We start from the raw sequence: 23,734 nt of genomic DNA on the forward strand, positions 1-23,734 counted from the left end.
ATATTTCTGACTACTAATTACTATTTTAATGGAAAATTACCTTTAAAACTCTAAGCTGGTGTAACAAACAGGGTTTCTGGGCTTTCCATCCAATGCAAAATCTCATACTCTTCGCTGCAAATGCAAGCAGAGTATAATAGAGGTAAAAATTAGATATTTCAAACACCTAATAGCATCTAGTAGTAAATATATATATGCATGTATTTGTGGACATTAAACCTGCAGGCGTTTTGCATTTCATGTAGCCAGCAGTGGCTAATCCTGATGACGCTAAATCTCACTGCTCTTCAGAACAATCGTTTTCCATGTGTTTGCTTCATATTCCATTAGTTTTTGGACTACATGTAAATACTCTGCACAAATCTCTCATTTCGTAGCACCTTGCATTGAAGACGAGACCAAATAAATAGTTTTGAATGGAAAAAGAGCCGCTCAGTGAGGAGCCACCGACAGAACAGGACCACAGGTTCAAAACCTGAAATTCTCCATCTCTGTACTGATATTTTATCTTCTTTCTTCAGCAAAGTACAGCAAAAATAAACACAGCATTTGCTCTAAGTATTGTTTATGATGTTTGAAGGCTGAATATTTGAGTCTAAATTGCGTGTGAATAATCTCAGTACGTTTGTGAGATTGCCGTCTAGCTCGTTACCGGCTGAGCGGCAGCTACGTTGGTTGAAGACGGGAAGGCAAGGGAAGGGTGTGGCCCCGCTGGGTATCTATTACTCAGAGGAGCTCTTTGATGTGGGGCCACTGTAATTGGGGGAGGGGGCCATGAAGTGTATGAAGAGGAAGGAATGGGTGGAGGAAGGGGGTGGAAGGCAAGTCAAGGCAGGTGAGCAGATTCTACCTCTCAGGAAAAGTTTTCAACGCTGGAATGGGGAGGGCTCTGAATCACACATTCCTACTTTCAGTTCGTATTCATCTCACACAAAAAAAAGAAAAAAAGAAGAAATGAAATGAAATCCAGAGTCTGGACTCGGCCATCTTTCTTCACCTGCAATGCCAGCGGGCAGCGGAGGTCATTTAGGGCCGTCTCATTAGCCGGCACAGCTGTACACATTTGAAATGCAAAGCACAAGGTGACAAGAGAAAAAAAAAAGGAAAAAAGCCAGCAACATCTGATACGATATCGCTTGCTAAACACATCACGGCAACATCAAAGAGCTGAGCAGCGCGCGCGCACCCGTACCCTGAGGGTTGTGTGTGGGACGGATCAGTTTGGAGTGTGTGCCAGCAACTGGAGCGATGATGGAGCTGAGAGACTCATCGTGTGACCTACACATCCTTCAGAGAGCCCACTCCCAGGTGTGGACAATCGAGGGTTAAACAGCTGGGAGAGGAGTCAAAAAGAACAGAAAACCATAGTAACGAGCTGAGCTAGAGTCCTGACTTAGCCGTTTTTACAAAACATTAGTATTAGCTTTCTACTGCTGTGGACAAAAAAAAAATCTAATTTGATAACATTTTATATGCTTTACACAATAATCAAAGTGTACAAAACCTCATTTCTTAGGTTTAGTCAATTTTGGTTCTGGATTCAGAGAAACTGTGAAAAAGCAAATCAGCAAACTGCTTGTTCATGACCTCAGAGTTCAATTTTAGCTCTGAATACAGAAGCCAATGCTATGCTACTCAACAGTTGAAAACACACTTGAGACATGTACGAAAGCATGACGGCGGCTGATGAAGTATTCAAATTAAAGTGTCATTCAAAACACATCCAGTAGGGGGAACCAAAGACAGGATTTCTTTTTTTACACAGAGAAGAATAATGTAATCAATCTCTGGCAGAGAGACGGGCTGCAACTAATTTATGTTGTGCTCTAAAAAAATGTTGATTTACAAAGATTTGAACTTTTTGACTGATTAAACCAAACTGACTGAATTATATGTTAGTTTTAAGATTCCATGCAAAAGGATTTATATTGCTTGAAGTTCACATTCTCTCACATTGCAAATCTTTGTTTTATGTACCAGAGAAACACTAAGCAATGTGCCATTTTTATGTTATAAACATTATAAAATTTTCTATCAAAAAAGAAAAAAAAAAAGCCTTTTAGACGGATTCTCCTTTGTCAATCAATCAATCAAATTTTATTTGATTTCATTTCAGCAGCAAGGCATTTCAAAGTGCTTTACATCATATCAAACACAGAAACACAATGCAACATAGAATCAACAATCAAAACACGACATTAAGTCAGGTTCCATCAATAAATTTGTAATTGATTACGTTTCAAATACAATCCTAAACAGGTGGGGTTTTAGTCGAGTTTGCATCCATAGAAGGTTTACCTGTTACACTCCTACTGTGTTATATGGAACAAATTACCTATTGCTACTTTTATTCCCACTCACGCTCACAACCACACAGTTTAAAACAAGGTAGACAGGATTTTAATGGGCACAAGGCGCCGTACACCTCTTTCACGGAAGTTCGAGCAGGGACTCCGGAGTCCCTCAATACAACCACCGTTGTGTGCAATCCCGACAACAACTTTGCCATCATTCATGATCATCCTAATATGAAAAGCAGCTCAAGCTTTCCACTGATTCTCAATTGGTTTTTGGTCAGGACTTTGATTGAGCCATTCATTAAAATGTTTTGATCTAATCCACTCAGTTGTACTTTTATGGTTGTTTTCTTGCTGGAGTCTCATGTCTTTTGCCGCCTCTAATGGGTTTTCTTCCACCTATTAACTCTGATCGTCTTCCCTGTCCATGCTGAGAAAAATTGCCCCACAGCATGATGCAGCCACCATTGTGTTTCATTGTGTTCAGAGTGATGCGTCCTTTGGCCAATAATGACTTAGATCATTATGTTAGAAAGGTGTCGATATTCGGTATTCCGATCACAACTGGATCGGAGTTCCAGTTGTCCGCCTACATTCTGGGGGATGTAGGCAGAGGAAAGGCTTTAGTCGCTCAAGCTCTCACAGCAAGCTAAGCTAGGGTTGGTGCATCAACTAACTCATTTGCTCTTTGGTTACCTAGCAAAAACCTGTTGAGAAAGTTGCTTAGCAGCAGTTTTATGTTTCACTCATAACTAGTTAAAAATAAAAGACAATGGCGTGGAGTGAAAACTGGACAAAACTGGAGAGGTTACCATGCTACCTCTTTTCAATATTTCAGATATTTAAAAAAAAACAAAAAACTAATCAATAACTATTAAAATTCACCGCTATAAACCCTTATATCGTGAAACATTTTTTTGGCCACACTAAGCACCCCAGCCCTACTTGGAAGCAATAAAAAATAATTACGAAAACTTCATAGACTGTAAGGGAAGCTGAGAAAGAGTAAAGAGGGAGAGCAGGCTCATTGTTTTCTGATCTAGTAGGGAAACACACACACTCTCAACTCTCCCACTGACATTTTCCTCACACCTCCCCGTGCACACAAGGGGTATTTTTGAAACCCCAGCTGTAAAATTTGCCACATGAGAAGCCACCCGAAGCCAGAGAGGAGCCACTATCTCTTCATTGTCGACGCTGAACTCAATCAGAAGCTCCGCTCAGGAGTAATCCTCCTCTGAGTTGAAAAGGACACCCCCTTCTTTGTAGTCCCCGTAGCGTTGATACATTCCTGTAATGCAGCACGGATGAGAGCTCAGACCAGAGGAGGCAGCGAACGGAGCGCTGCCTGATTTCTTCGTAGCCAGCTCTGACAAACGGGCGTCGACACGGAGACTCGGGGGGAAGCCAATTAGAGGGCCTCTCCCGGCTTTTTAAGAGGCAGATAATGTTCTTGTTTTCATAAAGCATCCTGTTATTTAATCAGGCCTGTAAGTGAGAGCTTGACACCCCCCTCCCATGGTGCTGAGCAGCATCCCTTCCTCCCTCTCTCTCTCTCTCTCTCCAATCATTCCTGTCCTGAGCCCTCCATCTCATTCAACAGCTCTTGTAAGCCTCCAGGAATTCACTCTTGGAACAGGCCGTGTACAGAGCCGTGTCTCTCTGCAGAGCAAACTGAGAGAGACACGTACACAAACACCAGCAGCATGCTGACAACCCCACCACACACACACAAATACAGGACCTCTGTGAATGAGGTTGACCTAGATACAAACAAATTCACAAAAAAATGAACCAATTTGTTGGATTTATTATTGTATTACTCTATTCATTACATGGACAAGTGTTCAGAGATTTTCTGCAATTAGCGGAGGATATGGAGCTGTGTAGATTTCTCTCTGGCAAGTTTGATTTGAAAAAATAATCATGAATCTTAAATAAAATATATCAACTTAATTTTTTTTTTTTTAGCTTTTTTCCCTAAACTTTATTTTTATGGGTTTTTTCAAAGTTTATGTTATATATATATATATATATTCAACAAACTTTCAGACCCTTACTGACTAAAGTGTTGAGCATCTAGATGGACGAAGGCAAATTAAATAAAAATAAAAAAGTAAAACCCAGTGTAAGACATGTAAATAAAGCAGAGGTTATTACAATTATCATAAATCTGGTGCAAAGTTCAGGTAGCGGTTACATTTGTCCAGTATTTATAATGAGTATTGATTATTTTAATGGTGGCTTTTGACAAAAATGCAATGTCTGTTATTGCATTTTACAACTGTTGACTAGGTGATGTGTTTATAATGTTCTTTTATGTTTTTACGACATAAAGCACTTTTAATTGCAGCTGTGTTGATGAAATGTGCTATATAAATAAACTTGATTGATTGATTGACTTCATGAAAAAGCTGCAGGCTCGTCGTCGTCATGCTCCTGCTCTGGTTCCAACATGTGAGGATGCTGAATAGTTGGTGACATCTTTAATAAACTTGGGAATAAAAAGTTTCTCTGCCGGTAGATAACCGTATTGTTGGTATCAAACTAAAAAATAAAAAATGGTCGAACGGGTTGGAGTGGTACGTTCTGCGACCTGGAAGGCGTCGGGGCACAAAATGTCTCATTCAGATTTAAAAAGACTGCACCAAAAACATGGAACAGGGATCAACAATGAGTCTGTGGAGCTACAATACCAAGGAAGTCAGACCAAAGAACTACAGTTCTATTTTATATAGACAAAAAGTGAATGATTTACATGTGAATAAGAAGAATTTAAAAGCATGATATGCCCACTTTAAACCCCCAATATTACCAAACCTATTTGAACCAGGGCTGCTTTACCTTTATTTATCTATTTGTACTCATGTTTTCCCTAACTAGATTTTTACCACATCCAACCCGATTTAAAACCCCCCCACAAAGGTTACTCTTTATCAGTTACTCCCACAACTCAAGTGGGCCCAAGGACGCTAGAGGGTCTTCTCATGCTAGAAACAATGAAGACCAGGCTAAAAGGTAATTTAGAAAAAGCTGCTAAAGCAGATGACAGTCGGTGAGCCTCAAACTAAATCCTGAGTCATTACACAGATTACTGCAAACACAATTTGCTACTGAGCTATGCTTTTGATGTCCTTGGCAGTAATTGCTCGCCAGCCAGTGGAAGTGGTGATCAGCAGACACACCTCAAGAATTAGGCAGCAGAGCAAACGGTTCAGTTTTTACACAACTTCAGATTTGTGCAACACTGTCAAATCTGGACGATTGCAAACGGGTGACAAACACTTTTCTAAACCTGCTGACCTTTTTATTGTAATTGTGAGGTCAAAACGATACAAATCCAGGTTCAATGACCAAGTCAGGAGAAACTTCTAATACATCAATTCCTGATTTAAAGTTGTGAAACTCCTGGAATTATGTGAATTAGAGGTGAAATGATTACCACTTTCAAAGTTTACCTATAAGAGAATTTGTTCCAATTTAAAACAGGCATTTCTTGATCCATTCTCGGTTACTGTACTGCTCCTGCTCAAATCTATGCCTCCAAACTCAAAAATTCCCTTCTTTCTTACAAATACCATAAAATACCACAAACCTTGTGCTTTAAGTTAAGTTACTTTTGTTAAAAGCTTAGATTTTTGGGCTGCCTGCAATGTTACTAAGAGTTTACTGAAGTTCTTTTTTTGCCTGATGCAGTTTGATGAGTGTCTACTTTCTTAAAGGCCTCAAAACAGCAGACAGACTAATACAGAACTTCCTGCAAATCGTCACAATAAGAAGCTTAAGGATTAATTTAGTGACCCTAAACCAGTCAAATGCCTGCAATGGGTAAGGCGAGTTCTGAGAAGTCGGCTCGATGGTGAGAACAAGATCTGAGCAACCTAGGAGCCACTGTCCTAGATCAAACATCTAAGCTTTAAGAATACATCAGAAAGATAGCCTGAAGGGATGAAGTGCTCTGTGAATGTCTTACACAAAGAGAACTGGCAGACAAGGAGCTTTAATGAGAATCTTATGGTGATATCACAAGAATCAGTAAATAAATGGTCTTGTCTTCTCAATTGTACCCAACTGCTACACAAGGGCAAAACACAATGGTATACTATGTCTTCTGAAACCCAGGAGCAAGTGAACCACTGAGTGGCATAATCTGACTTTACAAATGTTATAGCCTACTACAGCTATTCTCATGTTGTTCTTAATGGTTAATAAACATATATGCCATGCAAATCCAAGTCTAAATAGCGTTATTGTTTTCCAGTAAGTTTAATCCGGCAGAGCCTCACTGTCTGCCCTGCGAATGTGTTTTGTCAAACTCTTGTTAGAGTGGATGGGTGGGTGGAGGGTTCACTTGGCACAAGCCCACCTGAGTCAGTAAAACAGGGTCAGAACAAGAACTGGCCGTGTCCGCCAGCAGGGACGCACTCCCAGGTCCAGTCAGTTTGACCTGAACTCTAGGATATGCTCTACTTCTTCCCTGTGGATGAAGTTGCTGTTAAACCCAACCTGTCTACTTTCCATTTGACTTTCTTCAGAAGTGTAGCATTGTCTTAGCCTAAGGGAAGCCAAAAAGAAAGGCAGAAGTTAAAGGGACAGAGATGAAGAGGGAAAGAAAGAAAAGAGTAAAGAGACAGGGAGTCTGGGAAGGGTGAATGGATATAAGGAAATGTCTTTTTTTATGGGAATGTCTCACTTAATCACATAAAGGCAGCGTTAAAATCTCCTTCTGTTTGCAGAGCGGTTCAAAAGAGGCTCCACATGCCTCCGCTTGCTGTTATATGAAAACAACATTCTAATGCAGATCCTAAAGAGAGGCCAGCGGCTCTGAATGCACAATGGGAAGGGTGCTGTGCCAGATGTACTGCTGGAAGACGGTAGTGTGGGAAGAGATTTAAGAGGGAATGCAAGCAGCAGGTACGACTCAGACAAAAAACAAAAGAAAGACGCGACAGAGTGGAATCAAAGCAACGCTTTTTCCTGTCAATAGGGCTGTGCCTGGCGTGGCAGAGTTGACCTGGAGCCGGTCTGACAGACTGGACGGTAAGGGTCACCCACCGGCCTTGCCTGCCACTCCTCTGAATCAACCCATTCAACTCTTCTGTTCCCGTCTCCCTCTTCATGTTTCACCATGAGACTTCCCACTGCCTTTGTCATTAATAGAGGAATGTCCTGGCTGGAATGACAACCTGTGGTTCACTGCGGCTCCTCAGCAGAGATTTAAGGGAAGCACCTTTATATTTAAGGTCTTTGAAAAGAAAACCTGGCTTTTCTATTTCCCACAAAACCATCTGCACCAGGCAGACAAATCATCCATCTACAGTGCCTCGCAAAACTTTGCATACCTACTGGACCTTTTCACATTTTGTCACGTTACAGGCATGAAACTAATTTTGCCACAGATTGGATTTAGATCTGGACTTTGACTGGGCCATTCTCACACATGAATATGCTCTGAGTAAGCCATTTTATTGTAACTCTGGTGTTTACAATTACAGTCTTTGACCTGCTGGAAGCTGGACCTATGCTCCCGTCTCAAGGTTTTGTTCTTGAATTAAGATCCATTGTTCCATCAACTCTGAGCAGCGATGGTCGCAGTGGATTTTACTTAGTGGTATCAGATCATATGACACCAATACTTTGTGTTGGTCTATCACATAAAAATCCCAATAAAAAACATTGAGGTTTACAGAAGAAGTGCAAAAAAAGCTCAAGAAGTAGTAATACTTTTGCAAGGAGTTGTAAGCATTCATAAAATAGATAACCATATATCAACAAGCCTTTGTCATCATGCAATTCTTACATCCGTTCAAGCATTAGGAACCACAGGTCCAATAAACTGCGGTGTCATCCCTCTGTTGCCATGTTTTCGAGCACACGGGTGCTTCTACACACCTCCGGGCCTCCTCGCCCCACAGCCGAGGCAAGACCGGGCCCATCTGCGAAGCTATTTTGATGAGCCACCCCTTCAAAATCTCCAGGGTTCAAGATGTTGGAAGATCAAAGCACTAATACAGCAGTAATAATAAGTTACTGCCCTATGAACGCCTCTTTCATCGGGGAGAGGCTGTGATATAGTACATTTGTAACTGCAGGGCCATTAGGCACTCATCATATGATCCTATTTGCCATCCCTATGTGGAAAAATACCTTCAGCTCTGCAGGCTGACGGGGAAAGGCATGAACTGATATAATGAGCTGAAAACATCTCAAACTCTCTAAATATTTTTGATACACCACCTAAACCACAAGAGAGCCACCCTTTCCCTACTTGCATCACACTGAAGGTGCCTGAGTGCCACGGACGCATCACAACCAAAAGTATTTTGGCTCCGAATGATATCTCCCGTCTTTCTTCTTGAGGACAACCTCCTATTTTTAGAGCAGCATTTTTTCTCTCCCTCATATCTCATGTGCCAAACGACAGCGTGATGAAACCCTGACCCTTGCACACTCCCTTTGAAGTGACAAGCGAGGGATGTGCCGAGCTAATATGAAAGCCTTGAGAGGCATTCGTTCTGGAATACCAGAAGCAGCCCTGCAGGGTAGGTGGCGTGTTTAACCCTCAGGCGGCAGATAAACAGCCCCGTGTGCACAGACGCGCGCCGGGGAAAAAGCGAAGTGTGCTCACTTGTAAACACGACGCACGATCACAAAGGCACTTTGGTGTGTGAGAGAAGAGAAGTCATTAGCTGACTCTCAACTACTGAGAAAATGTCATCTTTGGGTGAAAATTTGCCAATTTCAAGAACCATTCATGTGAGAGCCCACCGCAAACCATTTCCAGCTGTTTACCCTGGGGTTTACTAAGCACGGAGAGGCTGACTCATTAAAGTAAGGGTTGGACAGTTTACGCAATCATCAGATAAAGCAAAAACACTGAGATTTACAAGGGGGCTATTTAAACACAACAGGATGTAAGGAACTATGGAACAGCCGGCTGATTTACTCCATTAAACTCACTGCGAACATGTGGAGCTGCCCTTCACGGAGGCTATTAGCAGGTTTCCGTTTTAAAACAGCCTCTACTGGTGGGCTGCTCCTTCCACCGATGGCTCGGACAAAAACGCAAAAATGAAACATGCTTCATCAGATCAATCTGACAGCAGGAATTGGGATTTGTTGTAATAGCACAAACATGAATTGACCATGCTAAACATATTTATCAATTAGGGTTATAGACTATTTTCCAATTTTTTTTTTATTACTTGACTATGAACTCATTTTCAAAACTTAGTTCGGTTGGCTAAAAACTTCGTTCATTGCACCCAATTTTTGAAAGGATTGTTAGCAACACATTACTAGGTTCTGGTAAAAATAAAACAGAGAGAGAGAAATAAAATTATAATGTATAACTAGTCAAATTCATAAATTTACATTTCATGTGACTTTTTTTAAAGGATATTACGGTTCCTACTTCTGAGCGCAACTATTTTAAGTAGTGGTAAAATATTTATCAGTAAAGCAGGATATTTGCATTCTTTGTATGTAAACAGACACATTTATATCATGTAAATTGTTAAGAAAGCCAGTAGAAGATGCTGGAATGTAAAACTCCTTTTAACTGGTGTGTATTGTATAACAATCACTCTGACAAAGCTATCTGATTGGCCGCAGAAAGCACTATGAAGCCCTAAAACACAGGTGCTAGTGAAAACTTTTGTTGCAGTTTTTCTTCTTTGGATTAGACATAATAAGCTCAACATGGAAGTCACAGAGGCTTAAATTATTCTTTAGACAAAAACATATTTAAAATAGAACTCAAGTTATATCCTTATAACCTATAATTGAACCTGTTGGCAGGTTTCAATATTACAATAATACAGAAAATGAAGTTGGAAAGAGGAATATGTTGAATTAAGCTCAGAATAGTTTTTTAAAATGAAGGAATTGTAAATTTTTAACAATTTTTCTTAAAAATATACTTAAAAATGATGATACATCTACTGCTACGTATTAAACAATGTTTCAGACAAACACCTCTTTTTCTCAAAATATGGAAGGAAAATACAAAAACAAATTTTAAAAGCCAAAACATAAAGAAAACTAATAGATATTTGCTGTAGTGTTTGAGTGTGGCTTCTTGAAGTGTTAAACACTTTTCTAACCTTCTGTGGCAGCTAGCTGTGCTATATTGTGTGTGTAAGCCGAACAGATTAATTTAACATGTGTTTTATGTCAAAGCACATTTGCTAGCATCTATAAGCAATGAGTGTAAAGTTTCTGCCATCACATGTTAGGGGGAGATATCTTACAATCCACACACAAGCAGGTGATAGTCCAACTGTTTCTATTTTGAAGAGCTGCTTCCCACTAGGCAACAGTGTAGGCATCTCACTGTTTTGGTACAAAAAGTTTGCGGTGGCCCTGAGGAAAATGTCCAGTTGGACTGCAGAACCAGAGAAGCCTTTGCCTGTGCAGAGGCTGTGCACAGCCTGTGTGCCGTTTCAGGGAGGGGAGAGGAAGAAGGAAAAAGCAGAAGAGTGAGAAAGTGCGAGCAACAAGTTGTTAATCGGGGGAAGAGAGCCAGCATATCTGAACACATCACCTCCAAAAGCAAACAGCAAATCGTCCAACTCTTATGCATGCGCTGGGAAAAGCTTCTGCTGTTCCTTCAGCTCCGAGTCAATGTTTAGCTTAGCAACGCGGCCATCCTGCACGAAACCGACAAGCCATGACAGGATGAGAGGAGGGAGCACAGCGGAGACCCTCTGCAAATCACTCACACCTTGTTGGCAGCTGTGATGACAATGGTGAACAGAAGTGAATGTCAACAATGCAGCAGGTCAAGGTGGTGTGCTAGGATCTGACCTGCAGAACTGTCTAACCCCAGAAATGCTTTAATGCTCCCAGTATCCAGACAAGGGCACTGATTGATTATTGCGCTTGTTGTATGCTGGTTTAGGTCATCAGATTTAATGTTGAATTGACAACATATTACGATATTCAGTGATGAATAGATTATACCTTGATTTGCATCAATCTGGGTTTGTGTCCGTGTTCTTATCTCGGTTTGTTAGTGAAGAAAATTTTGGTAATAAGGTGAGGACAACACTCCAAATGTCTTTTACTAGCCTTTTGTTTTACAAATACTCAGCTGTATTTTCGTACATAGTAACAACTTTGTTGAAATAAAATTCTGCACTAGTCAAAACTGGTGCTTGACCACCGTGTTTAAAATCCACACAATCTCCAACGTCAGACTTTGAGAATGTTGCTCTTAGATCAGCGGCAGCGCCGACTGTTTTCTGGGGTGCTTTAGTCACTCCAGGGGAGCAAAACTGTGACATTTCTAAGGGTCTGTTAGATCTTTGCAGAAGTTTTATTCTTCTCACACTCTCTACAGTCTTAACCGCTGCAGTACCAAACTTTTATCCTCAGAAAGTATGTAGCATCATATGGCTCATCAGCACTGATGAAGATGAACGTCATCTAGCCAACTGGCGATAAATGTGCAGTTACCCCTGACAGATGCGAAAAAGATAGCTAGACTGCAAGGCCACCTTAACAGCTAGTTAACGGTAGCATCAACCGCTTTGAATCACAAAACGTAGATATCTATGAGAGCCTCAAACTTTTGTTTGTCTGAGAAAGGATTTTAAGAAGCATGGAATATATGAGATTAAATAGTCCTGCCATGACAACATGGTTAATGATTAAGATCTGTGATTAACATATTTAATGCTAACTTACATTTTGATAATGAATTTAAGACATTTGAAGGAATTAATTTTAGATACATAAATGTAAGAATTTGTAAGGGACAGACACCCTGAAAATGTAGACCTTTATTTGAGTCTTAGGTTTCCTGTATAAAACAGACATTTGTGTATTTTGCTTAGCCTTTTTGTTATCCAAGTCTTGCTCTCTCTCACCATCTTAAAGCCAAAATGAAGTGCAGAGATGTCTCAACACATGAAAAAAAATAGCAGTTTTTCTTGAAGTAGCTTCTTACATCTCTATTTCTTCTGATTTAATTTCCAAACACTTGATTGATAGAGCACATAGCTAACTTTAAGTCCTCAACATTCAGTTACAACTTCCACTCCAAAGAGTGTTGATGTCCGCAAAAACCGGGTGCATTTACTGGTCGGGAAAAGTTTTCTTGACGCACCCCTCAACAGAGATGCGGCTGAACATCAATCACGATAATAAGTCTCTTCCCATGGAGTTGACTTGTGTTGCTCCACAGGTCAAAACTGCCTTAACGAACATCTCCTCTCACCATCCTGAGGACAGTTCCATGCTTTTGTGTCCCATCTGCTCACCTGAACAAACACCATTCACTATGTGTGGGGGCTTTTTGCCTCTCTGAGGCCACCAAAATAACTCTCCCAAAACTAGGTGGCTGCGAAATGCAAAGGATACCACTTGTTTTTGAAGTGATGACAAAAACAGGAATGCACTTCTCATTAAGTGGGAAAACCTGCAGTCCTCCTCTCTTTGTTGGGTCGCTCGCTAAGCAAAGTTCCCAGTGAATGGTCTCCCCCAGCAATAAAGGCTTTTTCTGGTGTTTCTAATCCACCCTCCCCTCTCTGGTTCCAGAGAACCACTATTAAAAAGTACACGGCTGTACATTACAGTTGCTGCCACACCCAGAGATTCCACCTTGTTGGCGAACTCCCATTGTAACCAGTGGGAAATTTCATTCATGGTGAATCCCTACTTAGCTGGTTGAGGCATTGAACAGCCTGAATGCAGCTGTCTGCCCCTAATGTGTGGATAATCTTCCTGAAATTGTGCCTCCAGCCCTTCAGAGATAAGATGAGGTCAACAAACAGCAGCCCAAGGCTTGTTTGGGTGACTGTAGATTGGAAAACATTCCTGCTGCCTCTGATTTTTCTTTGTCCAAAATATTCTTCCCATGGGAATACACACACACTCCAGTGCTACTGCAGACGTGACTCAAATTGTCTCCATCTTTGCTCTGTGATACAATCCCCCAAATATGATATACTTTATATTCAATAAATTAAGAATATTATCAAAATGTACATTTATTTAAATAAATTTTATCACTACCTGAAGCATTTATATAGACGCGCTGGTGTTTTCCAGCCTTTATTTCTGTTGATCATGATGATTTTCTGCTTAGATTTATAGATAATAATAGAAAAATGTGGGTTTAATAAAAAGTAAATTTAATACGAGCTTAAAAGTTGTTATTTTGAAAGGGTTCTTTTAATCTGACAAATGTGCCTGTTCAGAAAAAATATTCTAATTTATTGAACATGACTGCAGGTTAAGCTGCGGTGACAGAATTATTATTTTTTATTTTGCTATTTACAATCATAATTTCTTTTAGTTTTTTATTATATTATATATTTTGCTGATGCAATGTTTCTAGCAATTATCTTACATAGATGCAATATTTCATTAAGCTTTTCATTTTATCTCTCATCTGGAGTTTCATTTGAATATCCAGACTTGTGGAGATATTTGTTCTAGAAAAGCAGATTAGAAAATTCTGTTAGTTAAATTTTTACTTTGTATTTCATCTTAAACAATGCAAATAAGAACAGTATTTAGTTATAAATGTATTATTTTAAGTATTTATGAATCCAGAATTTTCTCCTGTAAAGTTTTATTTCATATGTTTTAATTTTCTAACCAAAAACAAACACCAGAATGAATGGTTTTTAGCATAGTGCTGTTTTTTTCTTCTTAGCATCAACAACAGCGCAAAAGCAAATGAGTAAAATGTACGGCAGGTCATGTCGGAGTGGGGTGGGGTTGGGACTCTTCCCGTTATAGGTGGATAAGGGAGTAGGTCTGACAAAGGTGCACATTGTGTGACTTTGTTGAAAACCCTCAGGGAAGAACAAGAAGGACGCAAAACAAACCGAATGGGTGCAGAAAAACAAACTGCAGAGAATGAGGAAACGTAAAAAACACTCGTCGTGATGCTGAGCTGAGCAGTCAATGCTCGTGCATCTTTACTCAAGCTTTCAGCAACAAGGACAACGAGAACATAACTACATATTTATTCCATGACTAGCTTCATCCATCTTAAAATCCCTGTTGACCCTGCTGACGGAAAGCATTCCCGCAGCATGAGGCTGCCACCGACGTGTTGCACCTAGTCCACCTCATGCACTAGTTTGATTTTCCATCCACTCTCTTCCACCTGTTTGCTGGCTGGCTTGTGGGAAACATCTGTTTCTTCTTATCATTTGTCTTCCATAAAGGCCAGATACATGAAGCCGCAAATCTCGGAGGCCTTCACCGAACAAATACATTCACGTTCACATTAGAGACCAGGACTGCAAATAACAATTATATTGACTATTCTTACGATTAATCGATTAATAGGATTAAAAAATCGGCACTTCCTGCAGATTTTTCATTTTACTACTTAAACATTTTCATATGTTTAAGTAGTAAAACTTAAACATTTTAATGGCCTAATTAAACAACTAAATTCATTTTTTAAATAAGAAAATAAACATTTTATTGCCTGGAATGCAATAACAAAGCACTCCTTTAGTAAATCCGGGTGAAGCTAAAACTATGCCACTTGAGAAGTTTTGGCTAAAACCTAAAAGTGTTTTAACCTTACATGCAAAATATATGTATATTTTTGTACAGATTGGCTTAATTACTTCCCTGAATATGTTGGGGTTTTTTCAGTATATGGCCTTTTTTTGAGTCTGTGTACTTCAGTTAACGATTCATCGAATATTAAATTAGTTAACGATTATTTCAATAACTGAATAATCACGATTAATTATTTCAGGCATATTACAGACAAGTGGTTTTTGTTTACTGTTGATTAACTTCTGAAAGGAATTGCAGAAATATATTTTGTTTTGGGGGTTATATACATATCTATCTATATATATATATATATATATATATATATATATATATGAAAAGCATTTACAATATACAGTCTGTGTACATAGGCATGTCCCACTTTTAAAAAAAGTCCTTTTACTTACACTTTAATACTTTTTGCTCTATTATGTTGTGTTTTTGATGTGAAATGTCAATAAAACTCAACCTGCAGAATGGCAAAAAGTTGAACGGGTGTGAATATTATTTCCAGGCCACAATTTCTTTCCGGACAGAAGTATTTGATGAGTTTGTCTGTGCAGCCACAGTTTTAACCGTTTGCTCAGCTGGATGTAACGATGAGTCATCGAGGAGGTCTGCAAAAGTCAAGACTCCAGTCTTATTCCTGCTGGGTTTGGTGGCTTTTATTTGAGGCGACTTTCAGGGTTTTCACCAACAAAACAGACGAGGTGTGAAAACCAACCTTTTATTTCTTCACTAGTTGAAGAGTCAAAATGTTCTTTTCCTTCGTTTTTACTTTGCTGCCTGAAAAAAGTTTGTCAAGGTTAAATGGAAGCTGAAATTAGCAAGCAAAATGACAGGAGATTTTAACAAAAATATTAACCAGGGGTGTTTATAAACCTGTATGGAAATGTAAGCTTTATTCTTTTGAAGCTATCGCACAAAAGAAGACCTGACCAAACCATAAACCTATTTGTCAAAGTACAGAAGGAATATTACTCTCAACAAAAAAGTAAGAAACAGCTTGTCTGGTTTGGTGGAAGGACTAAAAAAACAGATTTTAAACTATCCCCATGTGGTTTTTACAGGTTTTATGTAGTAGACTCAGAGTTTATCTGATATTGGAAACAGATTAAATTTTGGGAGGGTGTGTGTGTTTGTGTTTGCTTCAGATATTGGAATGTGCGTGGTTTCTGCAGATCTTTTAAAGTAAAGCCAAAGAAGTAAAGAGAAAAAAAAGGGGGGGGGTCGGTTTCAGACTAACAGAAGAAAGAGACAGAAAGTCCTAGTTCGTCCTCTGGAATGCAACCTTTCTACAACCGTCTGGCACAAGGCGAGCGAATAATGAATTTTTCAGGAGAGAAATCGAAGCGAATTCAGAAGTCTTCAAACACTGACGCATTTCATACCAGCCAAAACGGCCATTGTGTACCTGCTGCTTTCTGCATTTAGTCTAAAAGCTAAAATATCCGTCTTTTTCCAGATGTTTCCCGATGTTCCTCCTCCTTGACGTGTCCCAGCTGAGCTGGAGACGTTGGCCTCGTTTAACAAAAAAAAAAACAAAACAGAGATGCCAAAGGCAGCTGCCGTTGCCGTTCCAGCAACCTGTCTACAAATAACAGCCTGAGGCCAGAGTCACCCCCCCTGCAGTCAATAAGAGAGAAAAACAATGTCATGAGGACTGTGATTTATCCATCCCTCAGCAGGCTTTCTCTTGTTCTCAACCACTTCCTGTCATTGGGACTGCTTTTACTAGTCTGGAAGCTAAGGCAACAGTAGGAGACCAACCTAACCATTAAGAGCAGTTTATGACTTCCTTCTTATTTCTTCTTTTTGTCAAATGGATCGGAGCCCGCAAGTTAGGTCACCCAGTCAAATCGAGCTGTCACATGAGATCTGAGCCTCAACAGACCGGCCAATCACAGCTTTCAGTCCTTCCGAATGAGTGTTTTATTTAAAGTGTGGAATAGCAATATAAAATTCCTTCCTCCACATGAATACTGCGCTAACTTTCCTTCCTTCCAGCAGCCCAATGTGCTTGTGGAGTAGATATTATTAAAGCAATCGGTTTGTTTTCCTCAAAACATATAAGTGGGGAGGCAATGGATCCGATCCAAATCAGCAGGTAACGATAATGTCGCCCAATTAACTCTCAACCCACACGTGTTTTGAAGTTTTCATGTTATACCTGGGAAAAAAAAAAAAAAAAGATTGTAGGAATGTTTTTCACCTGCTGTCAGGGACCGGAGCGAAAGGTTTCTTTGCAACAGGGCTTCGAGTTTGTTGCAAAACTAAACCGCAGAAACCCTGATGGTTATATGCACTCCAGATCTGTCGTTTTTGATTAATTAATATGTAGATTTTAATACTCCTCCTCCTTCCAAAACACCTGGTTACCAAGTCAACGCCTGCACAAATCACCTTCCTCATCACTTTCATCTTTAAGTGTTGCCCAGAGGTAGGCGTGTTGCAGCAGTCGCCCGTGTGATAAGACACAAGTTGTTCAGGTGCACCTCTTTCACAGCGTTCCCAAGGGAAAACAAACACAAAAAATGCAGATCGACCCCTATACGTGCTCCGTGTTCAAAGACGCTGCGCTTTGTCCACTCTAATGCTGTTTATCATGTATGTATAGCTGTGTGAGAAAAAAATCTGTCAGTCTCTGTGTTGCTCTAATAGTTAGGTATATAAATATTTCATGTCAATTTAAACAAAACAAAACATAAAATAATAATAATAATAATAGTAATAATAAACAAAGTTTGAAGAAACTACCCTACATTTCTGTACAATGTTGTGTTGTGTTTAAAGCACAAACATTCATTCTGGAGTGTTTCTGACTGTTGAAATGAGCACACAAAGATCAGACATTTTGGAATAATGTTCTTTAGAAAATTTAATCTAAAAATGGATGACGTGGGCACCGGAAAAATACATTTCAGGGGGAAGAGCTCGTGCTAACTGTGACGCATGGAGGCGAACGTGTGATGATTTAGAGATGACAGCTCACCATCGTCCACCATGAATTCTTCCTTTGATCAGAAACATGAGATCAAATATTAAAAAAAACAAAAACTAAGCTGAACCAGAACTGGAGCCAACAACATGACTATGACCCAAAATATACCAGTAAATTCACCAAGAACTAGTTTAGTTTCAGAATATTCTGATCATTATAGCAAATTAACAACTGGCCTTGCAAGTAGAGAAACAAACACATACAACAGGCTGACATTAATGTAAATAGGATGTGAATATGGTAATAGTAACCGTCTGTATTCTAACTCTATCAATAATTCAATGTCAACTTTACTATTTATGTTTGACGACTGAGTGACAACAAGCTAACTCATGCAGCTTCTTGTCACACCACAGACATGTGCACATATAAATTCACACGAATTAATTGAATTAAGTTTTTTCACAAGATGGCAAAATAAGACTCATTTCCCAAAGACTGTTTTTCATTTTGGTCTTTGTATAACAGCTTTTGCAGTAACTATTTGCATAGAGCATCGGTAAAATAATGCTAACTGCCAAAATCTGAAGCAATGGTCATATTCATTGACCGTTAGTGTTTGCTAGTTTTCTAACTGATACTAACTTCCCTGCAGCAGCTAGCTAGAAGACAGTGCTAATGAATGGTGTGTTTGATTTGTGTTAGAGGTCCAACTAGAAAATGGCAATTATGTCGAACTCAGACCAGGAAATGCCATTATGTCTAAGCTGAATGTGGTCCAGTTGTCAGTAGGAAAACTTATTTGATTTGCTATTTGTTTTTTATGCTAACCACTAGTAGTAGTACATGCTGAAAGAAATATATTTTACTGTCTTTAACACATTCAAATGCCAAAAGAACATGTTAATAAATGGAGGTTGCACAGCACTGTGTTCCTCTGGTGTAGTACCACACTAAAAAAAGACTTATTATTGGGGCTTTTGCCAGTAGTCCCTTACAATCCTCAGAATTACCACCAAAAATACATTCTCATGTTTAGTTATCTGCCCAAAAGTTCACACAAGGCAAATATGTATACAACAATGCATTTTCTTTAATTCTGAAACAATAACAAATTGAAATTTTAAACTACTACCTTTCTATCTTCCTGCAGAAGCAAGCTACACTGTAGTGCTATTGCTAGTTTGTATGTAATCAGTAAATACAAACGTGGTTTTAGCTGTTGTTCTCCACAACGGTGTCAGCAGTAATGTAATTAGTGCTGACACCTCTTACGAGCAATAAGCATGAAGTTCCAAAGCTGTTACATCAGGTAGTTAGCGCTACTTATCATGCTAATGCTGCCTGGCGCTTAGCCTGGTTTATAATGGTGCTCGATTAGCAGAAACAAACGTCACATTACAAGCTGCTTTGCCATATTTGGTATTACACCCAAAGAGTGAATAAAACTGTCTTGATTAGACACAAGGCGGCTCTAGTGAATGCAGAAATGAGCGGGCGTCGTCATCCAGGGATCAGGAATAGTTTGCGTTCGTAATGGATGTGACACATTAAAACGGGTGTATTAACAGATTGATTAACAATGTGATCCGCTGTGAAACGTCTGTAAAGCACGCCTGACATGATATGATCCACTAACACACATACTGGATGAACAAACAGATGAACTTCAAAGGCTCAGTTAAAGAAAACAGGATTACTGCAAAAAGCAGGCCAAGAGGTCTTTTCATCTGAGGGGGCAGAATCAATAAGAAAACCTCTATGAGAGTTAACAAGTTCAGGCAAGGGCCCAAGACTCAGTCACCGTAGGAGCTGTTTTCACAAAACAATCCCAGGGTTAAAGTGCTTCACAAAGCAGAACACAAAGTGGGAGTAGTTGATGGGAGAGTGTGTTTGGAATAAAGTCGAACTGGTGTGGAGTGTGAGTTTTTCTCAGATTTTTCCTCCTGAATCTCATGTTGCTCCGCTGCTCGACCCGAGAACCTTTCCAGAGCCTCCGTGTAAACAGACGAGGCGAGCAGAGAGCAGACGGATCTTTTCCACTGCAGCACAACATGCTGGCGGAGAGAGAGAGCGAAAGGAAGTATGCAGTACGCCACACAACATCAGTTATGTTGTGTGGCGGAATGACGCAAAACCACTGGAGTGGTCGAAGGATCTGATTCAGACATTTACAAAGAGAGAGGGACACACACACACTGGTGGGCACCAGCTGCAGCTAAGAGGAAACTTGTACACTTTTAGGGAGATTTTCCAGAGCTTTATAATAAAAGTTAAAGTTAAATTCATAAAAGTGTTAAAAAAAAAGCTGAACAAATTTTTAATAAAGTGGATGCCTTCCACTTCATTCACTATCTGTAAGCTTAAAGTTGTACATGAAAATTTAACATGAATTTAAAATAAGGAATGTTCCCATCATTCAATCAATCAATCAATCAAATTTTATTTGTATAGCACATTTCAGCAGCAAGGCATTTCAAAGTGCTTTACATCATTACAAACACAGAAACACAATGCAACATAGAATCAATAATCAAAACACAGCATTAAGTCAGGTTAAATTTGTAACTGATTACGTTTCAAATACAATTCTTAACAGGTGGGTGTTCAGTTGAGATTTAAAAGAAGTCAGTGTTTCAGCTGTTTTACAGTTTTCTGGAAGTTTGTTCCAAATTTGTGGTGCATAGATGCTGAAAGCTGCTTCTCCTCGTTTGGTTCTGGTCCTGGGGATGCAGAGCAGACCAGAACCGGAAGACCTGAGAGGTCTGGAAGGTTGATACAACAACAGCAGATCTTTAATGTATTGTGGTGCTAAGCCGTTCAGTGATTTATAAACTAACAACAGTATTTTAAAGTCTATTCTTTGAGCTACAGGGAGCCAGTGGAGGGACTTTAAAACTGGTGTTATGTGCTCTATCTTCCTGGTTTTAGTCCATCATTAATCTCCAAATTCTAATGTTACATGAAAGAAGAATACAGTGAAAGATGTGGACAGTATCTTCAATTATTCTCTTTGTTTTGGGATGACACAAAGTGTCAAAACACAAGAAAAGAAAACTGTGCGTCTGGAGTAGAGGTGCAAAGAGAAACTGGTCAGTGACCTGAACCACTGACCAATTTTACCAGTCTTGTCTGTGACCGATCCGTGATTGGCTGGTTGAAAATTATCTCTTTGTTTCCACTCCGTAAACGCAGCTTACATAAGAGCTATGTGTCTGTAGAATAAAAACATATTGCGGGTAACAAAAAGGCTAAATGTATATATAAAAATTGCCTTGATTATTCCCTCAAAAGATGAAATGTTGGCAATCTTTTCAAAATCTCACAGGTAAGGCAGCGGTATATTTCATAAAATATACACATACGCCTTATTGCTAATATAAGATATTGCTATTTAAAATGTCACAATCATAATCATGTTGTTATGAAATAACAGTGAAATCCTGTCACTGCCACATCACCTCTAGCAGAAGACTCTATGATTGATCACAGACAAGCCCCTATATCGCTACAATAAATTAATTATTGATTTTAAAATTTAACACAACTGACAGAAAATCAAAGGTTTGTCCACTCAACTATTAGCTTAGCCAGCACTGTTGTTAATATTAAAGGGTTCTCCGATGCCTTATCTGATTTTTAAAAAAGAAAAGTTTGTTCTTTTAATAAAATCTTTGTTGTATTTAACCCTAATCATTATCTGTTCCATTTGAAATTTATCAGGAAAGTATAAAATATATTTTTGATGTTGTTTATGTATTTTTTTTTTTTAGTTGAACTGATGCTTACAGGTCAGAGGTTTTACGAATTCGCCAGTTGGAAATCGACCACCAGTCTCTGACCAGTATTCTTTACCAGCCGAAATGTTCAAAGTCACGGTGGGAAAGCTCTGGTATAGAACACTAAACACCAGGCAGATGGGTGAAGAAATCTCCTTGCAGTGACTCAAGGAATCTTTGAAAACCAACCTAAAATCAAAGGACAAGAACAAAACCTCCCCATTAAGGTTCTTAACCTCACTTTGTTTGCTTTGCGCTCTATTCTAAGTGTACGTGGCGCAACACGAGCCCTCTGTGGCTGTCCCAGGCTCCTATAGGCTGGCCGGGGCGCCTTGCAGCCAGACTAAACTATAAACAAGTGCCATCTAGAGAACGGAGGCAGGGACGGCACCGCACACCCCGTACAGTACGCTCTGATTCATCCTCTTCAAAAGGCATGGGGTGAACTTCATAACAGCTGCATGGTGAAACCCCCTCAACCCCACAATGACTCCCCCCCAGTAAATCCACCATGACCAAAAGCTCTGAATCCCACCAAGAAAAGGGAGGATGCAGGTGGCTGGATTGGAGTTTATTGCAACACATAGTTTCCAGGGAGCCAAAACAACAAGATCCCCCCTCCCTCCACCACCACCTCCCTCAGCACCCACCTCACAAACACTCCTCCCTCCTTAACTTCTCTGGATCTCAAAGGCCGTCAGCGGGGAGGGAGAGAGAGAGAGAGCACTCGGAAGCGGACGCCTTTTGTTCCATGCTCTTTTAGCATTGGGGAGGGCGAGGGAACCTTTTGTTTATGGGACAACACAGGGTTGCCATTAAGGCTTTAATCAAAACTATTCTCTGCAGTCAGCCTTGAGTGACAGCGCTCTTTTCCCCCTAGTCCCCTCCATCAACCAACCCACCCTCGCAGGGAGCAACAGGAGGAGGGAAGAGAAGGGAAACTGTGGGAATGTCTCTACATCGTCGCCGCGGCGGGCAGCTCCTCGACATGGCTTTAAATTAGGGGGGAAAAGAAAACACAGGCTAAAAAAAGCGAGCCGCCTAACTATACTCCTGCCTGCTAATTTGTCACCACTTGAAAAACGAGAGAGAAAAATAGCAACAGTTTAAATCGCGCTGCTTTCAAGCCGAGGGATGCCAGCCAGCGACGCATGGCAGAATACTTAAAGACGCCGGGGGGAGATTTAGGTCAGCTCCGACAAAACTTACACATGCATTGAAATTATTGTGGCTGGAATCTGCGGAGGTCTGGCTGCATTCTTATTAGAGGGAAGCAGAAATGGAGAACCCTTAGCGTCTGGCTGGCTGAGATCGGCCCGGTGACAGCTGGGGCCCGAAAGCCTCACATCCAGAGCCAGGGCTCATAGCCACTTGCTACATAGCAGCGCCGAGCCATTCCCAACCCACCGCCCCTTCGTTTCTTTCTTCTTTTTTTTGCTTTCAAGACCTCACCCTGAAAGATCACTGTCCTAAAGAGAAAAAATTCTGCCAAATAATTCCCTCAAAAACCTTTTGTACTTTATCCAAAAGCGGAAGGAGAGCTGGGAGAGAAGGCAGCGTGGAGAGATGTTTCGTCTCTCTGCTGCCAAGTCTGACAAAAGAAAAGGGGTCACAGAAAGGGGCATCCTTGTGTGCTTTGTGTGTGAAGGGTACCTTATCCAGCAGCGGCGAGCAGTGGGGACCTAATTGCTCCAGCTTGACGATGGTGATGAAGCCGCTGTCTTGTCGTTCATCCTCGCTTGTGTTGCACAGAGACACAGGGTGATACTGCAGAAGACAGCGACAAACAGGGTAAGGAAACATTGTTTTCCCTCCAATTATTTTACTTATTCTTACCCAAGCAACACAAACATCTTTGAAATTCTGAGCAATCACAATTCATGCCATTATGCTAGCTACTTAACATTTCAATGGGACTTTGGAAAAGGTTAATGAAACTAACTGGAGATTTTGAAAGAGAGAAGTAGCAAAGAGGTCCACAGTTCAGGATAGGACAACTCTGGCCTTTATGGAAGAAATAGAAGAACATAGACCTCGGTTTTTAAGCAGACCAGAGTTTTCATTGGCAGCAGATTAAAGTCGTTGATTTGCCCATGGATTTGCGTCAACAGCAAAATGTCGACCATCATTTTCAATTTGTGATGAAACCGTAGTAGTTGACAAAATGCAAACAGATACCTCTATGG

At 40.1% G+C, this 23,734-nt stretch overlaps 1 protein-coding gene across 1 annotated transcript in view; it reads right to left on the reverse strand.

Moving 5' to 3' along the window:
- Positions 1-23,734, reverse strand: part of rnf43 (ring finger protein 43) — a 102,707-nt gene that overhangs the window by 16,755 nt on the left and 62,218 nt on the right. The window contains exon 2 of the mRNA XM_032576807.1: positions 23,202-23,315. Within this exon, the coding sequence (XP_032432698.1) occupies positions 23,202-23,315 (114 nt within the window). The remainder of the gene's footprint in view (positions 1-23,201; positions 23,316-23,734) is intronic.

This window comes from Xiphophorus hellerii, chromosome 11 (genome assembly GCF_003331165.1).
Source record: "Xiphophorus hellerii strain 12219 chromosome 11, Xiphophorus_hellerii-4.1, whole genome shotgun sequence".
Classification (NCBI taxonomy): domain Eukaryota; kingdom Metazoa; phylum Chordata; class Actinopteri; order Cyprinodontiformes; family Poeciliidae; genus Xiphophorus; species Xiphophorus hellerii.